General features: G+C 39.7%; 1 protein-coding gene across 1 annotated transcript; it reads right to left on the bottom strand.

The window, feature by feature from the left end:
- Positions 1 to 7,699: 7,699 nt before the first annotated feature.
- On the bottom strand, positions 7,700 to 18,166 carry LOC103905817 (protein FAM122A). The gene is made up of 9 exons (XM_009287578.1): positions 18,091 to 18,166; positions 16,688 to 16,744; positions 16,264 to 16,307; positions 16,129 to 16,183; positions 15,801 to 15,902; positions 14,371 to 14,459; positions 13,736 to 13,800; positions 11,365 to 11,461; positions 7,700 to 10,263 (listed from the first exon to the last, which is right to left on the bottom strand). Exons 1-9 carry the CDS (start codon positions 18,106 to 18,108, stop codon positions 10,113 to 10,115), a joined length of 678 nt encoding a protein of 225 aa, XP_009285853.1. The 5' UTR covers positions 18,109 to 18,166; the 3' UTR covers positions 7,700 to 10,112.
- Between the last annotated feature and the right edge of the window lie 329 nt (positions 18,167 to 18,495).

Here is an 18,495-nt window from a genome sequence, read left to right as displayed (position 1 = left end):
AGTTGTTTGAGAAGGAGCCTCAGAGTTGCGTGATCATCCCTAAAACCTTCTCCCCTAAGTTCCAACTTTGGAGAACAAGTTGTTCATCATATGCTGAATTCAGCCTTGGAGTAACTCCAGTGAAAACAAAAGGAGTAACAACAGGAATGGATTAGGCCCAATTGCTTTCACATTTCTCCAGCTTGAATTTCCAATTCCAATACTAAAGGAGGAGTAAAAAAGAAGAAACCCAACATACGGCACAGTGACAAATACACTTCAAAATGTAAGTCTGCCTATGCTGTGACCTCATGCCCTTTGGACAGTGCACCAAGGTGAGCTTCCTCAAGCTTCCCCATAAGCAAAACCCTGCTGTCATCTGGCAGGAGCAATATATATTCCTACTTCTGCCACTGTATTGTAACAATTTTTGCACAGAATGGTCAAACCCATCCTGCAGTAGGCTGCTACACTTGTGCCTACTGACCTTACACACGTCTGAAAAAACTGCCAAACTGAGATATAAAGTCATGAGGATTTCATTTCATAAAAACATACTGAGTAAGATTAAGCAGCGTGTGTTCTGTACTGACCCCATTTTCCAGGGAGAGCTGTGCACAGATCAGGAGAGGGCACAGTCTTGCCTACAAATCCTCATCTGATAGATCATCACCTTGGCATCTCTCTGGTTAAATAGATGTGAACCAATAGAGAGCAAGTGGAATAAGGACCAAGATAGAGAACCCCAAGCTCCTCTGCTGGCTATTGAACCATGCTTTCTCTCGATGTTTGCTGCACCACTCACTCATTAGCTTTTAAGTAAGTTCCTTCTAACTTTGACCTGCTGTTTCCTGCCGGGGCTGATGAGCCACAAGTGCAGAGTCGCTTCCTCTGGGCCAGTTCCTCAGTGCACGTTTTCAGTGGCTGCCACATGAAGTTAGCCTAAGAAAAAATGTTGCTGTTGTTTTCACTGGAATTATTCCCAGGCTATTTCAGTGTGTTATAAAGGGGGTAACAGAATTATCCAGTGATCAAAGAACTAAACTGCAAGTCAGAAGTCCTGGGTTCAATTCCTAGCTTATCTTAAACCAATACTAACCATATGCCCTCTTTGTGCCTCCACACACTCATCTGAGAATTTTAATAATAATGATGACACTCAAAGTTATTCCTAAACAAATAAGAAAATTATGAAACATCACAGCAGCACAAAGCGTTAAGACTAGATTTGACCCATGAGCTTTACAAAGTAAATGCACAGCTTCATTCAACTGACAGGCTGGAAACCGAGGAGTTCAGCTCAGCTGCTATCTAGCTCAGAAATCACTGCACATTGTTTGCAAACTTATCAGGAGTGACTTGAATTGTGAATTAGCTTCAGCAAGGCAGCTGGCAGGCTGCTGAAGCATACAATGCCTGCTGAATCTGCACTTCCTGTTGGAGACGTGCAAAGGAGAAGGCAAACTATGAAAGAGCAGAGAAACCGCTCCCAACTCAAGTCAAAACTACGTGCAGCACAGGCACAACAGGGCCAGCCACTGATCCAGGGGCCAAACCAGAATTCCCAGCAACAGCAACGCTGATAGTACTCAGCCCTTGCACAACGCTTGCCATGGACAGATCTCAAAGCACTTCGTGAAGAAGATCAGGCTCATCCATCTTCCCCCACCTCCTTGGTAGGCTGGGTTAGACCGCAGAGCTGGAAGGGCAGCGGTCCGACCTTCACAGAACCACGCTGTAACCCTGCGGGAAGCTCTCCGGCACACAGCCCAAGGTTGGTGCTTGCTTCTTTTTGCATCTTGGTTTGCAGTAAATAATCCAATCGATGTCAAAAGCAGTAGCAGACACCAAGACATGTTCTAGCCAGCCTTACCAAGCACTTACCTGGACACGACACCGGATCACAGCTACGTGGTCGGACGCTCACTCCATGCAGGCAGATGTTCCACTTGCGCTGCAGGTTACAAAGCTGAAGCCGCTGTAAATTGTCCAAGATCCGGGTCTGTGTGTGCCCACACAGAGAAAGAACAGAAAGATGCTTCTGCGTGCTGTCTGATGGGAACACTGCAGCACCAGCGCTTCAGGAAAAAAACCCAGCTTGCGCACTGCAATTCACGAAAACCAACTGAAATATGCCACAGCATGCTTCTAAAAGACTTCACGGGGCTGGGAAAACAGCCAATATGCAATATACTCCTAGGAAAGCTCTCTTGCTGTGAGTAGGGCCTTTTCATTCATTTCAGGTTGTCAGTAAATTTGATCAAAGTCTCCTCTAGCATGGGATTGTGTTATTCTTATAAGCAAAGAGCACCTGCCTTTTTTTAATCAGTTTTAGTGTTATCAATACAATGAAGTCCAAACCTCACTCTGGAAAGTTAGCATTTACTCTGAAAGGAAGAGGTTACATTGCGAGTGAAAAGAAGGAAAACATTAGAAATTTCTAGCAATAGAAGTTGCAGGATGAACGCAGTTTAGACGCGCTTCAGCCAGGTTTACCACTGCTCGTTAAATACCGCTCTGTGCTTTGCAAGCCATGAGACGCCATCCTGTGGTCATCCAGATCACCGTTAGCTTCTCACATCTGGCCCAAAGCACCCAAGGCCGTCAGATACGCGTTGTGCATGCTGGCGCCTTTAGGCTTATCCCAAGTACTATACGCACCATGTTCCTTGTTGCTAATGCAAAGCAAGACTGAAAAACTTCAGATACTCTCCAAAAAATACCTGATAAACCCCGATAAGTGCAAACTGTAAGATGCAGCTATGGCATGGCTGACTTGCTGTCTGCATGCAGCCATACCACAACCCCTCTTCCTAAGCATAAGCCTTCTGTTGGCAACAAGAATAACCATGACAGGTTATTCACAGGAAAACCACCGCTTTCTCCATACCACACAGGTGTACCAGCCTCCCACCCTGCCACGCCATCTCCTTCCTGCTGGGTGACATTCCTCCTCCCACTCCGCTACGGTGCTCTCTCTACAGTCCCTTGTCCCCCATGCTCTCCCACTGGGCTCACAGCTCTTCGAGCATCTCTGTCCCACTCCCACACCTTCAATTCCCCTCTCATTTCCCCTCTCCCCCCATGAAGAGTTTTGCCCACTAATGTCTAGGACACACCCTGATGTTTGACGGAAGCTGGCAATCCTCTTCAGTAACTATGCTGCTAAAGACAAGAAGTTGAGCATCCAGCCTTGCTTTGGTTGGCCAACAAATACAACTACAACCTTCAAGGCTGATGCAAACTCAGTGTAAAGGCGGCAGAAGGGAAGCTGTGAAAGTACACACAAATCCAGCTAGCCCTCCGTACCCCTCCTTGTTGCCCATCTGGCCCACCCTACCCATGCTGCCTCACGTTGCTCGCGCTGCAGTAACTATGCTGCTAAACACAAGAAGTTGAGCATCCAGCCTTGCTTTGGTTGGCCAACAAATACAACTACAACCTTCAGCTGATGCAAACTCAGTGTAAAGGCGGCAGAAGGGAAGCTGTGAAAGTACACACAAATCCAGCTAGCCCTCCGTACCCCTCCTTGTTGCCCATCGGCCCACCCTTTTTAATACAGGAGGGGAAAAAAATCAGGAAAAACAACAACAACAAAAACAGTGACCAGCAGCAATAACAGTCCTCAAAAGGCAACTGTTTCCTATTACAGTGCTAGTTCTTTCAGGCTCTTTGATGTTGCTCCTCCCACACAAAGCTGTTTCTTTCACAGCCTGTTCTTGCACACGAACAAGATGTTACACGTACTATACGTAGCACATCCTCAACTCTTATTTAAAGCACATTTGTCCCAACTCACTGTACTTTGTTCTCTGTATCATTTTTCAAACCAATACTCATACATCATAGGCACAGAGGCATTTTTTTTCTAGCTCCCCCTTTCACATTTATTTTTCTTCCAAATTCTTGGAGGTTCTAGTCATAAGTAGAGAAGTGTTGATGCTTAACTAGGGTTGAGATGGAGCTGCTAAGTTCATGGCAGTAGCTGACTTTTTCCAAAATTTTCGGGGCTTGTAGAGCAAAGGGTTTGCTTTGTCAGAGGCCAGATCCAACATTTAGATTTAGATTCTGGACTAGTTAACTGTAGTTACATTCTTTATTTTACTTCGGCCCATAGTTTTTGATACCACCGGCTTCCTACCTGCGTATTACAGATCCTCAATTTTCATACTGAAAAAAACTGTTGACCATGCATTGCATTGATAAACCATTACAGTTCTCATGACAAATTTAAATTGCAAATTATTTGGGGCAAGGAAAATCTTTTTGTTCTAGCACAATAGGGTTTTCATAATCTGCATTATAAACTACCCCGATACAAATAATAGCCTGGCGCATCTGCCAACTTACTTAACTTTGGGGAAAGTTCAAAAGTGGTGGGGACTGCGGCAGAATGCAGGAGGTTTCTTTAGGTGATGCAAGCGTTAGACCAGTCAACTTCTGCAGAAACAAATGCATGTCACTGTCTCCAAGATTCATTTGACTCGTGTTGTTAAATAGGAGTTACTTCTGCATAAACTATATCCAAATGCCTTGCAGAATTAAAACACAATGGATAATTCTTCTAGAAGACACACATTGCATTATCTGAAAAATAATCAAAAATCCCAACTCTGTTATACCCCAAAATGAGAGACATGCAAAAGTCCACCAAGTCCACCAGGAATTTTACCAGAGCTATTTAGTAAGACAGTCAACCTACAGTAATTAACAGCTAATAATAATTGTGTTTGTATAAAAGGTAGAAATCTCATGGCCCTCAGAAATAAGCTAAGGGAGACTAAAGGTGTTAGAATTATTATACAGTGTAAGATGATGCTTTTTGGACAGAAAGGAACTGCTAGACAGTTCTGCAGACAGATGCTAGTGGCATCGCTGACGGGTCTGTTGAATCACAGGGGATCGTTCCTACAAACTGGTATTCAGAGACCGAGACAGGCCATGCCCTCTGTTTGTTAGAGATGAACAAAACTTGTGGTCTTTCCGTAGTAAGTTCTTACTTTACGGTAAGGAGAGATGTTTGGGGGTGAAAGCATATTGGATTTTGTTGCTGTGTTACTAATGATATGTTCAAAAGACTATTGCCTGCATTTTAAAAAAAGAGCCTGGTATCAAACCAGCCTAATTGGTTCGCTAAAAATAGGTATTTGTTCTGTGTTTTCAGGTCTTATTTCTTTTAAAACCCCACAATTTTTTGTGATCACCAAAGCTAACATGCATTCTTTGTTAATAGCAAGAACCTCCCTAGCCTGCATTTCCAAACTTATAATGCAAGAAGAACAAAACAAATTGCTCCAGGTTTAAGAGGAAAATGTTGGCCCTGGCATGCTAATCAGAGGCAAGACGCAAACCCAAGGCCCAATAGGCCCCATATCAAAAGGCTTTAAGATCTAAAAGCAAGTAATAAAAAGCAGCTTTAATGCAAAACGGTTTGGATTGAAACAAGAGACTTCCGTTAAATGCCCAGTACGCTAATAAAAAGGATAGCCTTGAGGTACATGTACGAGTTAAAAGTGGAAGTTGTGTGCATTTGTATTTATGGGAACGGCAGCACCGAGCCAGCAGCCCAGTCACTATCACCCGCTTACATGAAGACTCTTCATCCGCAGCGGGAAGCAAACCCAGGCTATCATGCTTAAAGCAGCTCTGAGGCCTATTTACTCCCTCAGAAAACAGACCTGCCCTAAAACAACGTCTACTTTTCATTTTAGCCTGATGACAAAGGTCCTAGCCATGAATTAGATAACCAGCCTTTAAGGAAACCCAACCACCGACTCCTTGCCTTCTCCAAAGACAGCTAAAACAGAGACAACTGCTACTCTAATTTTGACTGGCAAGCATAGCTCGCTCTTTTGGGGGTGAATTGAGCAAAACAGTCCTAGACTTGCCAGCAAGGAGTCTTTTCCTCCAAGTTTGAACAGCGCAGACCCTCATGAAAGTCTCAGTTGCTCGAAAAACACATTTTTCATTTGAAAACTACTTGGATAAGCTAGGTCTACGTTCAGGGCTAAAACTCTAATTTATAGGCAAAGGAGCTAGTTACTACATCCTTCTCACTGGGTCATCTGGTACCTTCAGTGTCCCATCTTACATCAATCACCAAATTTGCTAAGGATTATTTAACAGATCTCAAGAGAGACTGAAATATTGAATGGTAGGCAAAGTCCCTTTCCACTTACTATGGACAGCTGCCATTTATATAATAGCCTTGGAATACAAGAGGCAGTTTGTATAGCTCCAAAAATATTTCTCAGCCTTCAGTCCAAAAAAGCAAATGAAACAGTCCTATGACTTCATGAAATATTTGAACTCATATTAATGCAAAGCTTTTTTTATTATGAAGTTACCGGGAAGATTATACGCAGATGAAATTCCTCCAGGAAAAACAAGTTCTCATCGTTGTTGTCACACAATATATTAGCAGGGTCTACAGATAAGAACGTGAATATTTGCAAAAAATAATTTCCCAAGACTAGTCTATTGTGTTTGTGCACCAGAATACAAGAGTTCCAAATCCGCCTAAGCCTGCTCAAGTTAACCTCTGCATCCAGCCCCCAACGTGGTTCTGTCGAGAGAAGTGTGCCAAGTTAAAGCCTTGCATTTAAAATGTTTTTAGCATTTTGAGTTGTTAAAATGAGTACTCTATTTTTATCATGACTTTAAAAAATAATCCCACTTTCCTGTTTTTATACAGTATAGCTTTCCTTGCGCATTTCAAGAATGAGTTTTCCAATAAAGTCTGCAGGACTCAGATTTACATCCTCACCCACTGACAGTTTAATTACTTTCATTGTAGGAGAAAGTATTTAATCACATACAGTCAGAAAAACAGCCCCTTAAATACAGGCTTTTGGGCCCATGATCCCCAATTTGAAATTCAATGAAGGAGAATGAAACATGCATACTGTGATCTATTTCCTGATTCAGAACACTTGATATTATCAAAACATACAGAGTTCCACAGCTGACACACACATTTTTCTAAACCATTGGTAAAATCCTTCCAGCATTTCAAGCCCATGAAATGAGGATTCAGCATGCTTCGGATATGATCTAAAGGCAGTGCTAGTCAATGAGCCATACAAAGACCAACATCGTAACGCTGCGCTAATTAACATATTAAAAATAGTCCATCTAAAACGCTGCTTGAATTACGCTGGTATTTGCTGGTATTTTAACTTTCTTCTCAACAGTTACAACATTAAGTCATCACTGGTGGTTCTCAGCAACAGATATGCATTAATGGTTCCTTACTTAAAAAAAAAAAAAAAAAAGGAGGGGGAGGAAAAACAGGAATTCTCAGACGCTCATCATGGCAATTCAGCACAAATAAGTCTGGCGAAGCCGTAAAATACATTGTCAAGCGTAAGTGTCAATAGTTATATATTAAAGCTGGCTACCAGCACCAGCTGGCCTTCTTCCCCAAACTGGTATCTAATTCATTACAGACAAGACAGTTAATAAATCCAGAACTGCAACTTCTAGTCAGTTCAGTCAGAGTATGCTGTACTAGCCTTTACACTGCAATAAAGATTGATTCTGTAAGCGGCAGCAACTCACATGCAGTTAAGTGCAAATATCAGCTATCGGAGTATCAGAAAACTTAGTTTTAAAACAAACAAGTGGTCTTACAGCTATGTGTGTGAAACGGAATACGGTCCTAGATGGGCCCTATTACATTACACAATGCCATTCATTCTGAAACAACAGACACAGCGCATGTGTATGTATTACGTATATATTTTATAAAAGAGCAATGTCTTCTGGAGCAGAGAATAGCCAGAACACTAAAAAAAAAAAAAATGCTGTAACAAGAGTGAATATTTGTGCGTTTGCTTTATGAAGCTTACATTCTAATGTTTACAAAGGCCAGCACTTATATAAGACTCTCCACTAACAAACAAATCTGGAATACATCAATTGTACAGGTAAGTCAGCCAAAAATAAGCAATAGCTATGCTCTTCTCAGTTTTAAGAAAGCATGCAATAGGTTTCCTCCTTCTGCCACCCCTTGTTCAGATTTCTAAATCACAGTACCAATAAAAGCACGGTATAATGAAACTGGGGCACAGGTAACAGGTTGAATTTTATCACAGACTGTTTATCAATATTTTGCAAATGTAAAAGCACAGCCTTCTTTCAGCATCAAGAAGGCAGAGAAGATACAAGCATGAATAAAAAAATAATTAAGCGATTTAAGACATCAAAAATTCAAGAAATAGCACTGTGCATATACAAATAAAATTAACATTCAACACTGTAGAGCTCATTTAAAAATGGCACCAATGGACAATATTTTACAATATGCACATTTATTTGAGGTGGGGAACTAATGCTCCACAGGTGAAAGTGATAATACAAATAATAGTGCCACTGTTGGCCCATTATGGTACTTCTTACAATTTAATGGAAACACTTTTAAAAATAATCTGGTATGTACACGTCTTCTGGAAACTCAACAGCTTCTTCAGAACAGAAAAAACTACGGTTCTCCCCCTCCCCTTTTTAGCCAGACAGTATTGCCAGAGGTTGTGCTCACTTTTAAAGCACATAATCTTACTTTAAATTCAGTGCTATTTTCTTTCAAAAAGATCAGAAGTTGTACTTTTAGATAACAAAAGCATTTATGTTACAAACATTCAAAAATGGAAGCTTATGATTCTGGCAGACAATGTTGCGTATTAAATACAAACCAGCCAGCAATTACTGAACATAAAAAACTTATTCAATCATAAAAAAATACTATAATTCATCACCACAGACTTTTTACATAGTTATAAATAATAAATAGCATAACACAGTAGATTACAAACGGATTTATTTTGCCCCGTTAAAGTCTTTAAAAAGTAAAATATCTATTGTCTTACCTCAGACTGACCAAGGTACTGTATCAAGACTACTCATAGCTCAAATATAACTCCTTAGCCAAACAATTTGCAGAGCTCGTATTCAATCCAAACTTTTAAGTCTTTCCTTAGAAATCCAATGTTCACTTAGCTGTTTGCCCTGCTCGTGACCAACAAAGGTATAAATGCTGTACGCAGCAGCTGCCAAGGGTATTACCTTGGCTGCCACCTCACAGCAGAGTTGGGACTGCCCACAGCACCTTGCAATGGAGCACGCACCTCGGAAAGGAACACGAAGGAAAGCAGCATCGACGACAGATTCTGGTAAGCACTCTATAAACAAGCTGTACACAAAGGACTTTTCCCACCCACCCCTCTGGTTTACATTCCGTAATTTTGTAACAATGTCCCCTAAGGCACAAAAATACCTATGACCTCAATGCCACAGGAGACATCGACGGTGCCATACATGGTTCTCCTACACAGTAGTTTAAATAACTTAGTTATCTGCACTGTACGTCTTAGAGCGAGGCATGGATTAATTTTCCTTGGCCAAATCTTGCTGAATATTGACCTTATTTCATACAATCTGTAGGATAAAGGATCTGGGGAGAGAACTATGCAGCTATCTTAATCGTGTTCGTAGAGCACTGTTATTTCTTCACTGATGGCGAAAGTGCCAGTCATTAGTTATTTTGTTGTGGGATTTTCTTTTTTTATTGTACTAAAGTGAGATTTTCAGACCCGCTATAGTCTTCTGTAATAAAAATGACTAGCAGCACTAAGAAAAGAAAAGATTTTTTTCTCCCTTCTGTAAGAGAATTTGAGGCTAGTGACTGAAAAAAAGCAAGGAGAATAGTTTAACTCAATGGTAGAAGTGCCAGAGAATAAATTAGTATTTTCAAATCCTTCCGAACCAAATTATTTCCCTAGACATAGTGACCATGATAATGGTAGAAGTATTTTCCTAAAAATTGCAACACTAATAGGTAGATACCTATTCTCGGAATCAAAAAGTGTATGCAAGTTCCTGAAAGCAAAAAGTTAGTATAATCTGAGCAGACATCTTGTTTAAAAAATAAATTCGCAAAAACAGACATTAATATGGTCTACAATGTCCATTAAATGGATAAATCAAAAATCACTGGAAAGTCGCCAAGGATTACAGTTACAATATTTTTTCCTTTTAATAATCCACGTGTTAATGGTTCAAGGATCAGAGTTCGTTTCTCTGTACAAGTGTACAGTAAGGGAACAGCACAGCCAGACGCTGACTCAGAACTTAAGTCACTTGGGTGAGAGATCATCCATCAAAATGAATGAAGAGCATGAGTTTGAGCATGTTACTGGAGACTCTGTGGTTATGCTGCCTTTAGTCAGTGAGTCAGAGGAAGAGCCAACGCTGCTGCTACTCCCATCAAGAATATCTGAAGACAGGCTGGGGAAAAAGAAAGAGGTTATTTAGTAACACGGGCATGATGACTTTGTGTACAAAGCTAACGTACTTTCGCCTTTGTAGAAAAGATGTAGGAGACCTATACTACCACTCAGTCTTTACTGCAAGACTGGCAGCCCTGAAGACTCCTTGTTTTCTGTAGCATGTTATATATATATTCATGCTCCTTATGGGAATGAGGAGCAGAATTGTTTTGTTTTTTTTTTAACATGCAGAATAGATTACGACTGATTTTAATCAGTTATAGAAAGGAGGTGACAACTGACGAGAATAAAACCTTAAGAGGTTATAGGAAAGGAACAACAAGAATCTAATCCGCAATGCAGCAAAGATGTCATTAATTAGCTAGTATGTTCTTTACTGTTGCACTGCTCAAAGCAAGATTTTGAAACCTATTTTTCCCATGTAAGTAAGGAATTCCTGTGTTTGGATTTCGAAGTCTTGATACAAGATTCCAGAGGGCACATAAACTGACACTTTTGCAATTCAGCCGGAGGCAACACAAAAAAACCCATTTCTAGGCAGTTTCAAGCCTGTAGGTAAACTGAAGTTATAGTAATACAGAGTTGTTATTTTAGAATACTTAGTATCTGACTCTTGACACAAAAAAGAACTCAGCTTTTTATGATCATAATGCAGAAAGGAGACAGACTGTAACACTAGAAATCACGAATGTATCAACATGAACCTATGTAACTGCAGTAAGTATTCACACACACTTTCTACAATGTGGTAATAAGCACCACAGATACTATATGACCACTGCCTACAACATACTGAAATGATGAAGCATCTTTGAGGCGAGGTAACTTTGTCTGTGAACCAACAGGGATTTGTAACAATTGTATTCAGCATAAAAGTTTTGATAGACAAAATCTAGGCTGGAGTCTGCTCAGGAAGAATTGATCAAAGGAGCAGGAACACTGTCACACTATACTACCACAGGAATAGTTCCCAGTAATATTCATACAGAAGCTACACACAAAGTATTTTTTTCTGGAAAAAAACCAAAACAAAACAAGAAAGCTTGTGATAAATGCACATTCCCTGTTTCGGCATTTCAGGGCACATGAAATATTTTACCATGAACTGAGATCTGTCAGATGTGTAACATCTGGAGAAAGCATGTTGGTTGTTCCTTGAAAAAGTCTCTTTGGCTGACTTTCAGTTTCCATTTCACCTAAGGAAAATAGTGCAAATAATCAAACTCACTTGAGTCTCTGGAACGTCCATTTAATATTTGTCTATTGTAAAAGAGAGGTTTGTCCCACAATAGAGCAAGGTTGCATCTGTAACATGGTAAGTCCTCTAATTCAGCCAACCAAGCACTTGGGTAAGACATTAATTTGATGCTAGCTGTTGTTTAACCATCCAGTCCATCCTTAATTTAACTAATGCTTCAGCAGTATCTGAAGGGCTACAACGATCTCAAAGACACAAAACCAGGCACTTGCTACTTAGACTACAATCAGACAAAATAATCTAAAGCAAACTAATTACTGTGACTTAAAATTAAGTAAGCAGTTGAGATGAGGCACCTGACATAAGCCAAAATACGGACATTAAAATTCTTAATGATTACGAAAATAGGAACGCCAGCTTGGTTCACAGTTTCACCCTCCTGCGTACAACAAATTCTGATGCATATGTACACTTTTACAGAAAAGCTGAATAGAAAAAAATTGGCATGTGTATGCATTTCCACTTACTGATCATGGATCAGACTATCTTTGTACCTGTAATCATCTACTGACATTAAAAGATTAAACATGATGGGGAGAATTCATATAATCTGTTTAGTACAGTCTGCCCTGAGAATGAGCTAGCTCATTAATAGCTTCTGTACAATAGACACATTGGAAATATCATGAACTTGCCAATAACAAGCTTAAAGAAAAAAAAAAAACCCTCTCAGCTACAGTATATTTTAATTTTTAGTTTGGCAACAAAAACATATGAAACAGAAATAAATTTTCTGGCTTTTTACCCACACTTCACAGCAGTTGTGGTGTCAGTTTGAAAAGCTGACAGACGTTAAGCATTACAGCAAACCAGTATATATTAATACATTATGCAAGAGAATTATACTACCACTCATTTTATAAAAGACTGATAACCCCCCCCAAATTTCCTATTTCCTTTAGCCCACGGGGATACATTCCCTTCTTTGACGGGAAGAAATAACAGCTTTATCAATTGCACAGTCTACCAGTGTTAATTCCCTATAGCAGTGAAATGGTCTTCAATAGATTGCTTTCTTCCTTCCACATATCATGGTGTCAATTTGTTACCATATCACATCTGTAGAATACGAACCATAAAGCTACTGCTAAAATTCAGAAAATAACAGGATTATGTATTTAGGAAAAGAAATTAGGCTCATTTAAATGGATTAGATGTTTTAAAATTAAGTAACATTTTGAAAACTCCTTGATATTTTGAGTAAAAAAGGCAAACTTGTATCTCCACTTTGTAAAAGATGCTCCACAAGAGCACTTGGATAGGGTGAGGAAAGCTTGCCCTTTACCTGCACTGTTTTTAATAGTCTAAAGACTACTGTAAAATGTTTAAAGTAAAACAACACAGTATGAATATCTATTTCCTATTGATCATTGAGCTTGATAAACTTTTGTTCAATTTTTAATGCCTCTAAAATTCACAAAAAACACCAGCCAAGACAGAATTGGCATCTATGAGAAAACTTGTTTCTCTTCCCTGTCAATTCCATATAAATTAGACAACATTCTTTACCTGACAGGAAGAAGCAGTCCTAAAAAAAACCAGTAAACAGTAACTTTTCTCAAAGGCTAAATATAATTCTTGTAAAATAAAAGGACATACTTTTGGTGCAGTTAAGAATGCCTAAGTAAAAAAAAAAAGCAGAAAGGATAGGCATAGCTAAAGGCACACTTGTAAATATCTCAATCTTACAGTTCTGCTATGGAGACTTGTTCTGGGATGTAATTTGAATATCCTTAACACAGAATACTTCCAGGAAAGAATGCAGTTTTCCCCCTTCAGGAGGAAAGGGCACTGATCTATTCCATTTCTCTAAACACTCACCTTCTGAACTTTCAGAGTAAAAAACAAACATTCAGTACTAAGTTTAGAAGATGCTGCATGATAAGCAACATTCCTAAGATGATCTGAAAGGTATGCACTGTACAGTGGTACTCTTCAGAATGTCAGGGCTTACGAATATTTATAACATTTAATTTGATGTGGAATAAAGTTTGCCCCTTTCAAGCAGTAGCTGCTTTTAAAGTTCTTCATTCTTGTGTTTTAGACTAGCTACTTTACATTGTATAAGTTACAACTGGCAAATTCCAGTTCACCATGCATACAAGTGTTATTATATTTATGGAACAACAAAAAAAATATGGAAGAGAGAGAAATGTATCCAGCTGCAAAACTACATCCATATTAAAACATCTGAAAATGTAAATACACATACCTTTTCTTTTAATGGGGCCAAGAACACTGGGCCTGATACAGTTGATTGGACTTTGACTCCTCCTGCTAGAGAGAGAATACCGATAGTCAGGTCTGTAAAGGTTCCAGGTTCGAACACCACCATACCTAGCATCAAATCGACACAACCATATCTTAAGAAGTGTTCTTTAAAACGATTCCTGCACAACTGGAATGCTTCAGGAGTCCGAATACACAGATAACAAGGAAATGCTGCCTATTAGAGCAGATTATCTGCCACACAAAGTTGTAGTAAATTTTCTAGGGTCTTCTTCCCTTAGTGCATCACATCCTCACTTCAATCCCTTTCTGAATTGTGTGTAGTATTTATATAAAATCAATATGCTGACAAAATTAATAAAGTTCATTTGAAGTACCTAGGAATTTCCCCACAAGTTACCAAGTCTAGTTTAAAGTTGACACAGGCTCCTGTAAGAGCACCTGCATAAAGCTACCATTGGTAAAGGTTGAACTTTCGGAGAATTTTTATGTGGCAATACTTCAGCTACTGTAAAACTAAAGTCTTTTTTAATGCCTTTAACATCAGCTTTAACTAATCTTTGTGCTAGCCTTGGAATTCAAGCCAACGTATACCTGTTACCTGCAGGTGTTACTTACTTGGAGAATCGCCTTGTTGGACTGGGAATAGGACTTGGAGGTAATCCATTACTGCTCACAAACATTTGCAATGATGGTGAAAAACATTGCTGCAGAAAAAGTCACGTTAAGATGCTTCAGAATTTCCTTTTAAATACTCAGGTGTTTCCCCCCACCCTCCAAACAAAACATCCCCAATTAAAGAAAACCTAGTAACAGAACAAGGCAGAGATGATCAAACACAATCTTAGAAGCATTAAAACTTAACTTGCAAAAATATACTGCAATACTGCTCAGATTAACCTAAAATTCAAACCCACAAGAAATCTGAAATCGAAAGAGACACTGATTTCTAAGTAAGACAGTTGTTTCTGTTCTTCCTGTTACATTTAGAAACAGCAGTACAGTACTCAGGACTTACTTCTTTCATGGGGCTTGTTAAACTAACAAGTTGAGTTTACTCAAAAAACATCTGACCTGAAAATTTAACACAAAATTCCAGAATAGAACAGAGTATTTAGCTCTGTGGTTCTGCAGTTAATCTGAGCTTAGCCCATGAATGCCCATAGCTAAGCACAAAAATGTTTCTGTCAAGTTCTCTACTACTGCTTTACAGTCGTGATTCCAAAGGTACAGGACCAGCTGCCAGCATCGGTGTTATACTAGGAACACATTTACCCAGCACTAGTATGTGGCTGCTCCATGCATCGAGACTGGTAGAGGCATGCAATAAAATAGCAGCAATACAAAAGCGGAACCACAAAAGAGGGTGAAAACAAGGTCAGGCAGCCCATCTTTAAACACAGTTGCCAGTTTCTCTGTGCTACGTTTCAGTTTTCCAATCCTCACTGGAAAAAGTAGTTTATCTAAGATCCACCTCTTCCCTTTTTCCAGCACGTGCCATCAGTCTTCAGTGCAAATTCAGCATGCCCGAGTCCTTCTTCACAGTGAGTTTATGCCTTCCTTTCCATAACTGACAGACATATTTTCATCCTCCTCACCACTTAGATTTGCAGCTTCTGGTCTTTGCTTACACTCTTACTTTACACATATGATACATTCCAATTTTGGTGCTTCTTCCCCAGCATCCCCCCACTTACGCAGCTGAAGATCTTGTCTAAATCCGATTACTCTAATGACCTCTTCCAGCTTCCCTAGAACCAGAACCCTAACCCATCCAAACATCGCACAAATAGCAGCAACTGAAAACATTCAGCATGACAGAACTGGCACACTGCTTCAACTCCGCAGGCTCTAAGATGGTAAGCATCTGATTCTTAGAAACCAATAAAATGTGGGTTTGGGTTGGGGGTGTGTGTGTGTGTGTGTTGTTGTTTGGTTGTGTTTTTTTAAAAAACCATCAAACAATTTGTGAAGTTACACATCTTCACAGTTCACCTTGGTCTAAAATTCTAAAGTGTTCTCTCAGTTTGGTATTTCACTCATCCTACCTTTCCTATTCCTCTTGTAGGTGAAGGTGCAGGCGAAACTGGAATGAAGTCTATTCTCTTTGGGGAGGAAGATTTCTCAGACTTGTCCAAGTCATTGTCGCTCTGTAAATACAAAGTTTCAAACTCAACACTGGCACAGGACATTACCTTAGAATCCAAGGCACAACCTTCTAATGGAAAGTCATTGGGCTAAATGCACAAAATAGCTAAAGCAGATGAACTAAAGTTTTTCTTAAATCATTTTCACAGTTAACTCCTCTCTTTCCCTTAAATTCGTCAGTTGAGTGTAAAGGTAGAATTAAATAGGAAACATCTATAAAGAGATTACCAGGCTCAAGCTTTCCTCCCATGACTGGCTTATCTGCATTGCTGTTTGCACTTCCCTAGAATACAAAAAATCCCATCAGTAGCTACAAAGAGGATAACTCTGGCTATTTTATCATCTTGTTTCAATAACACTCACCTTTCATGTGCTGTTTCTCTGTTCATTAAATCCACTCCTTCCTCCTGCAGGAGATAAACGTCGTAAGTTTTCCCATAACATTTGATTCATCACAGGTACTCGGAATAACACTTGTGATTCAATAATTTGCCGTTAGAATTGAAATATGAATTGTCGGAGCACTCCAAAAAGAAGAGACTGCTACCAGCCCAGCTCACCATTCCTCTTGAATGAAACAACACTTCAAAAATGCAAGGTAGTTTAAACATGACAACAATAAGCCTTGCAAGGACGCTTCCTTGTCGAAAAAAGTCTTAAAAAAGACTCGGTTTCCTCCAGTTCTTGAAAAACTCAATAGGAAAGAAACTCCCATTATGTAAGTACTCCAATATTATATAATACTTTTCATTCTGTTACTAAATATACAGATAAAAACTATACTTACCCTTCTGATCTGATGAAGTCGGCTACTAGGAATACGAATAGGAGATGACGACAACAACTGAAAAAAAAGTGACAGCCACAATGATTAAATCACACGTCAACAGCTTGCATGCATCCTATTTTCCATCACCTACATTCTTCGTGAATTAAAAATGAGCTGTACAACTACATGTGGATGACTCAATGTTGCAAAAAGAAAACACTGACCTTCAAGAGAAAAGACTTGTTTTACCGCTCGCAAATTCATTCTATCCCTCAGAAAGCGGCACAGATCTCAGACTTGCAAGCAGATATTGCTTAGCATCTCAAATACACAAATAGCTATATATGCCATTTAGACAAGCAAAGTATTATAAATGAAACTATGAACGTTATACAATTCCCTACTGCCTAAAGACGACAAACTCCTGTATAACTTACTCAACCAGCTGGCTATTATAAAGGAGAAATCTCAATGTTTCAGCTTAGTCTTGAACAACACTCCTGAACAAAACTTTACTTTTGCAATTTTTCAATCGCATACAATTTTATGCGTCTAATTCCTCTGGAACTTTGGCTACCATCACATACAAATGGGCCAACAGTTCCCACTCAGGACGTCCGTGTGTCTACTGTAACACCTATTGATTTGAGTTCCAAAATTTTGGATTCTTATCTTTAAGAAATCTCATAACAGAAGATTTTGAACTAAAATTCCATGTCGCTTTTTCTGAACAGAATAGAAGACATAGAAGAAACATATTTCAGGACTTTAAGTTCTATGGATTTTGAGAAAAGCAGTTATTTAATCTTCATTACCCTCAGATGAGAAAGAAAAATTTTAGTGGAAAAGAGCATATAGATCCCCAAGTTGACAAGGGAAGGGTGAAAAAAAGAAATGCAACATCTTTGAAAAGTTAAATAACTGCAGTACTGTACACTACCAGACTTATAGAACAGAATGCAGAATATCATCCAGCAAATAAATTACTCTTCTTTAAATGATTTTCTGACGTCTAGTGTTCAGCCTTTGCAAAAAGAGTGGCCCTGTCAAACAAACAGGTCAACGAAGACCTGTGACTCTCTCTTCCATTTTTAAAACAAACTAAAACACCCTTTCAAGACTTTTAATTGTGACAGCAGTTTTCTCTTCCAACCCATGGTCAGGTCCAAATTAACTTTACGACTGTACTTAATACTGGGAATCATACATAGCTTCAGCTATCGTTCTCTTCTTGGGGACATACAGTTAATACACCAGTATTATTTCATCGTAGGTTGCAGTTACAGGTGAAAAAAATGCATGTTCTGCAGCCTGGAAGCTTACTAGGATGCTTAGTGCAAATACAAACCAAGTTTAGTATCATTTCTCCAGCCCAATTATTTCTTGTTGGGTGTGAACAAAACATGCTGAAGATTCCTTACCATACTGTGACGGCTCATAACTGTTGTACTGTTCCTGCGAGTTCGCAACACGTAAGGCTGAAAAACCTGTGAGTTGTCACTGGAGTGAAAAAAAAGTTTTGTGAGCAACTTTCTAAGGTGCGCTTTACTTAAAACTACACGGTGCTATGACAAACCCTCCAGCCTCCAGTGCACTGAAAACATCCATTTTACTGCAACAGAAGCACTGCTTCCACCGGAGGAGCGCAGCAAGCGCTTTTCTCCTGCCAGCCTGCGGAGATCCGCACGCTGCGGGCCTGCAGTTACAAGAAGAAACTCGCCGCCTCGCCGCGACCGTTCCGAGAAACAAATGACACGTTTCAGAGGCCTCCACCACGCACCAGCCACGGCGCGGGGAGAGCTGGGGGCCTGCACGAAGCACGGCCA

The sequence above is a fragment of the Aptenodytes forsteri genome, unplaced genomic scaffold (assembly GCF_000699145.1).
Source record: "Aptenodytes forsteri isolate BGI_AS27 unplaced genomic scaffold, ASM69914v1 Scaffold265, whole genome shotgun sequence".
Classification (NCBI taxonomy): Eukaryota; Metazoa; Chordata; class Aves; order Sphenisciformes; family Spheniscidae; genus Aptenodytes; species Aptenodytes forsteri.
Note: the sequence above shows the minus strand (reverse complement) of the source record. Positions and strands in the feature narration are given on the sequence as shown.

Excerpts from the sequence above, each read along its gene's own strand:
- LOC103905817 (XM_009287578.1), bottom strand. Across the intron at positions 16,184-16,263 it reads AGAGAAACAGCACATGAAAG|GGAAGTGCAAACAGCAATGC; the intron begins GTGAGTGTTATT and ends TTTGTATTCTAG. Across the intron at positions 15,903-16,128 it reads GGGAGGAAAGCTTGAGCCTG|AGCGACAATGACTTGGACAA; the intron begins GTAATCTCTTTA and ends TTGTATTTACAG.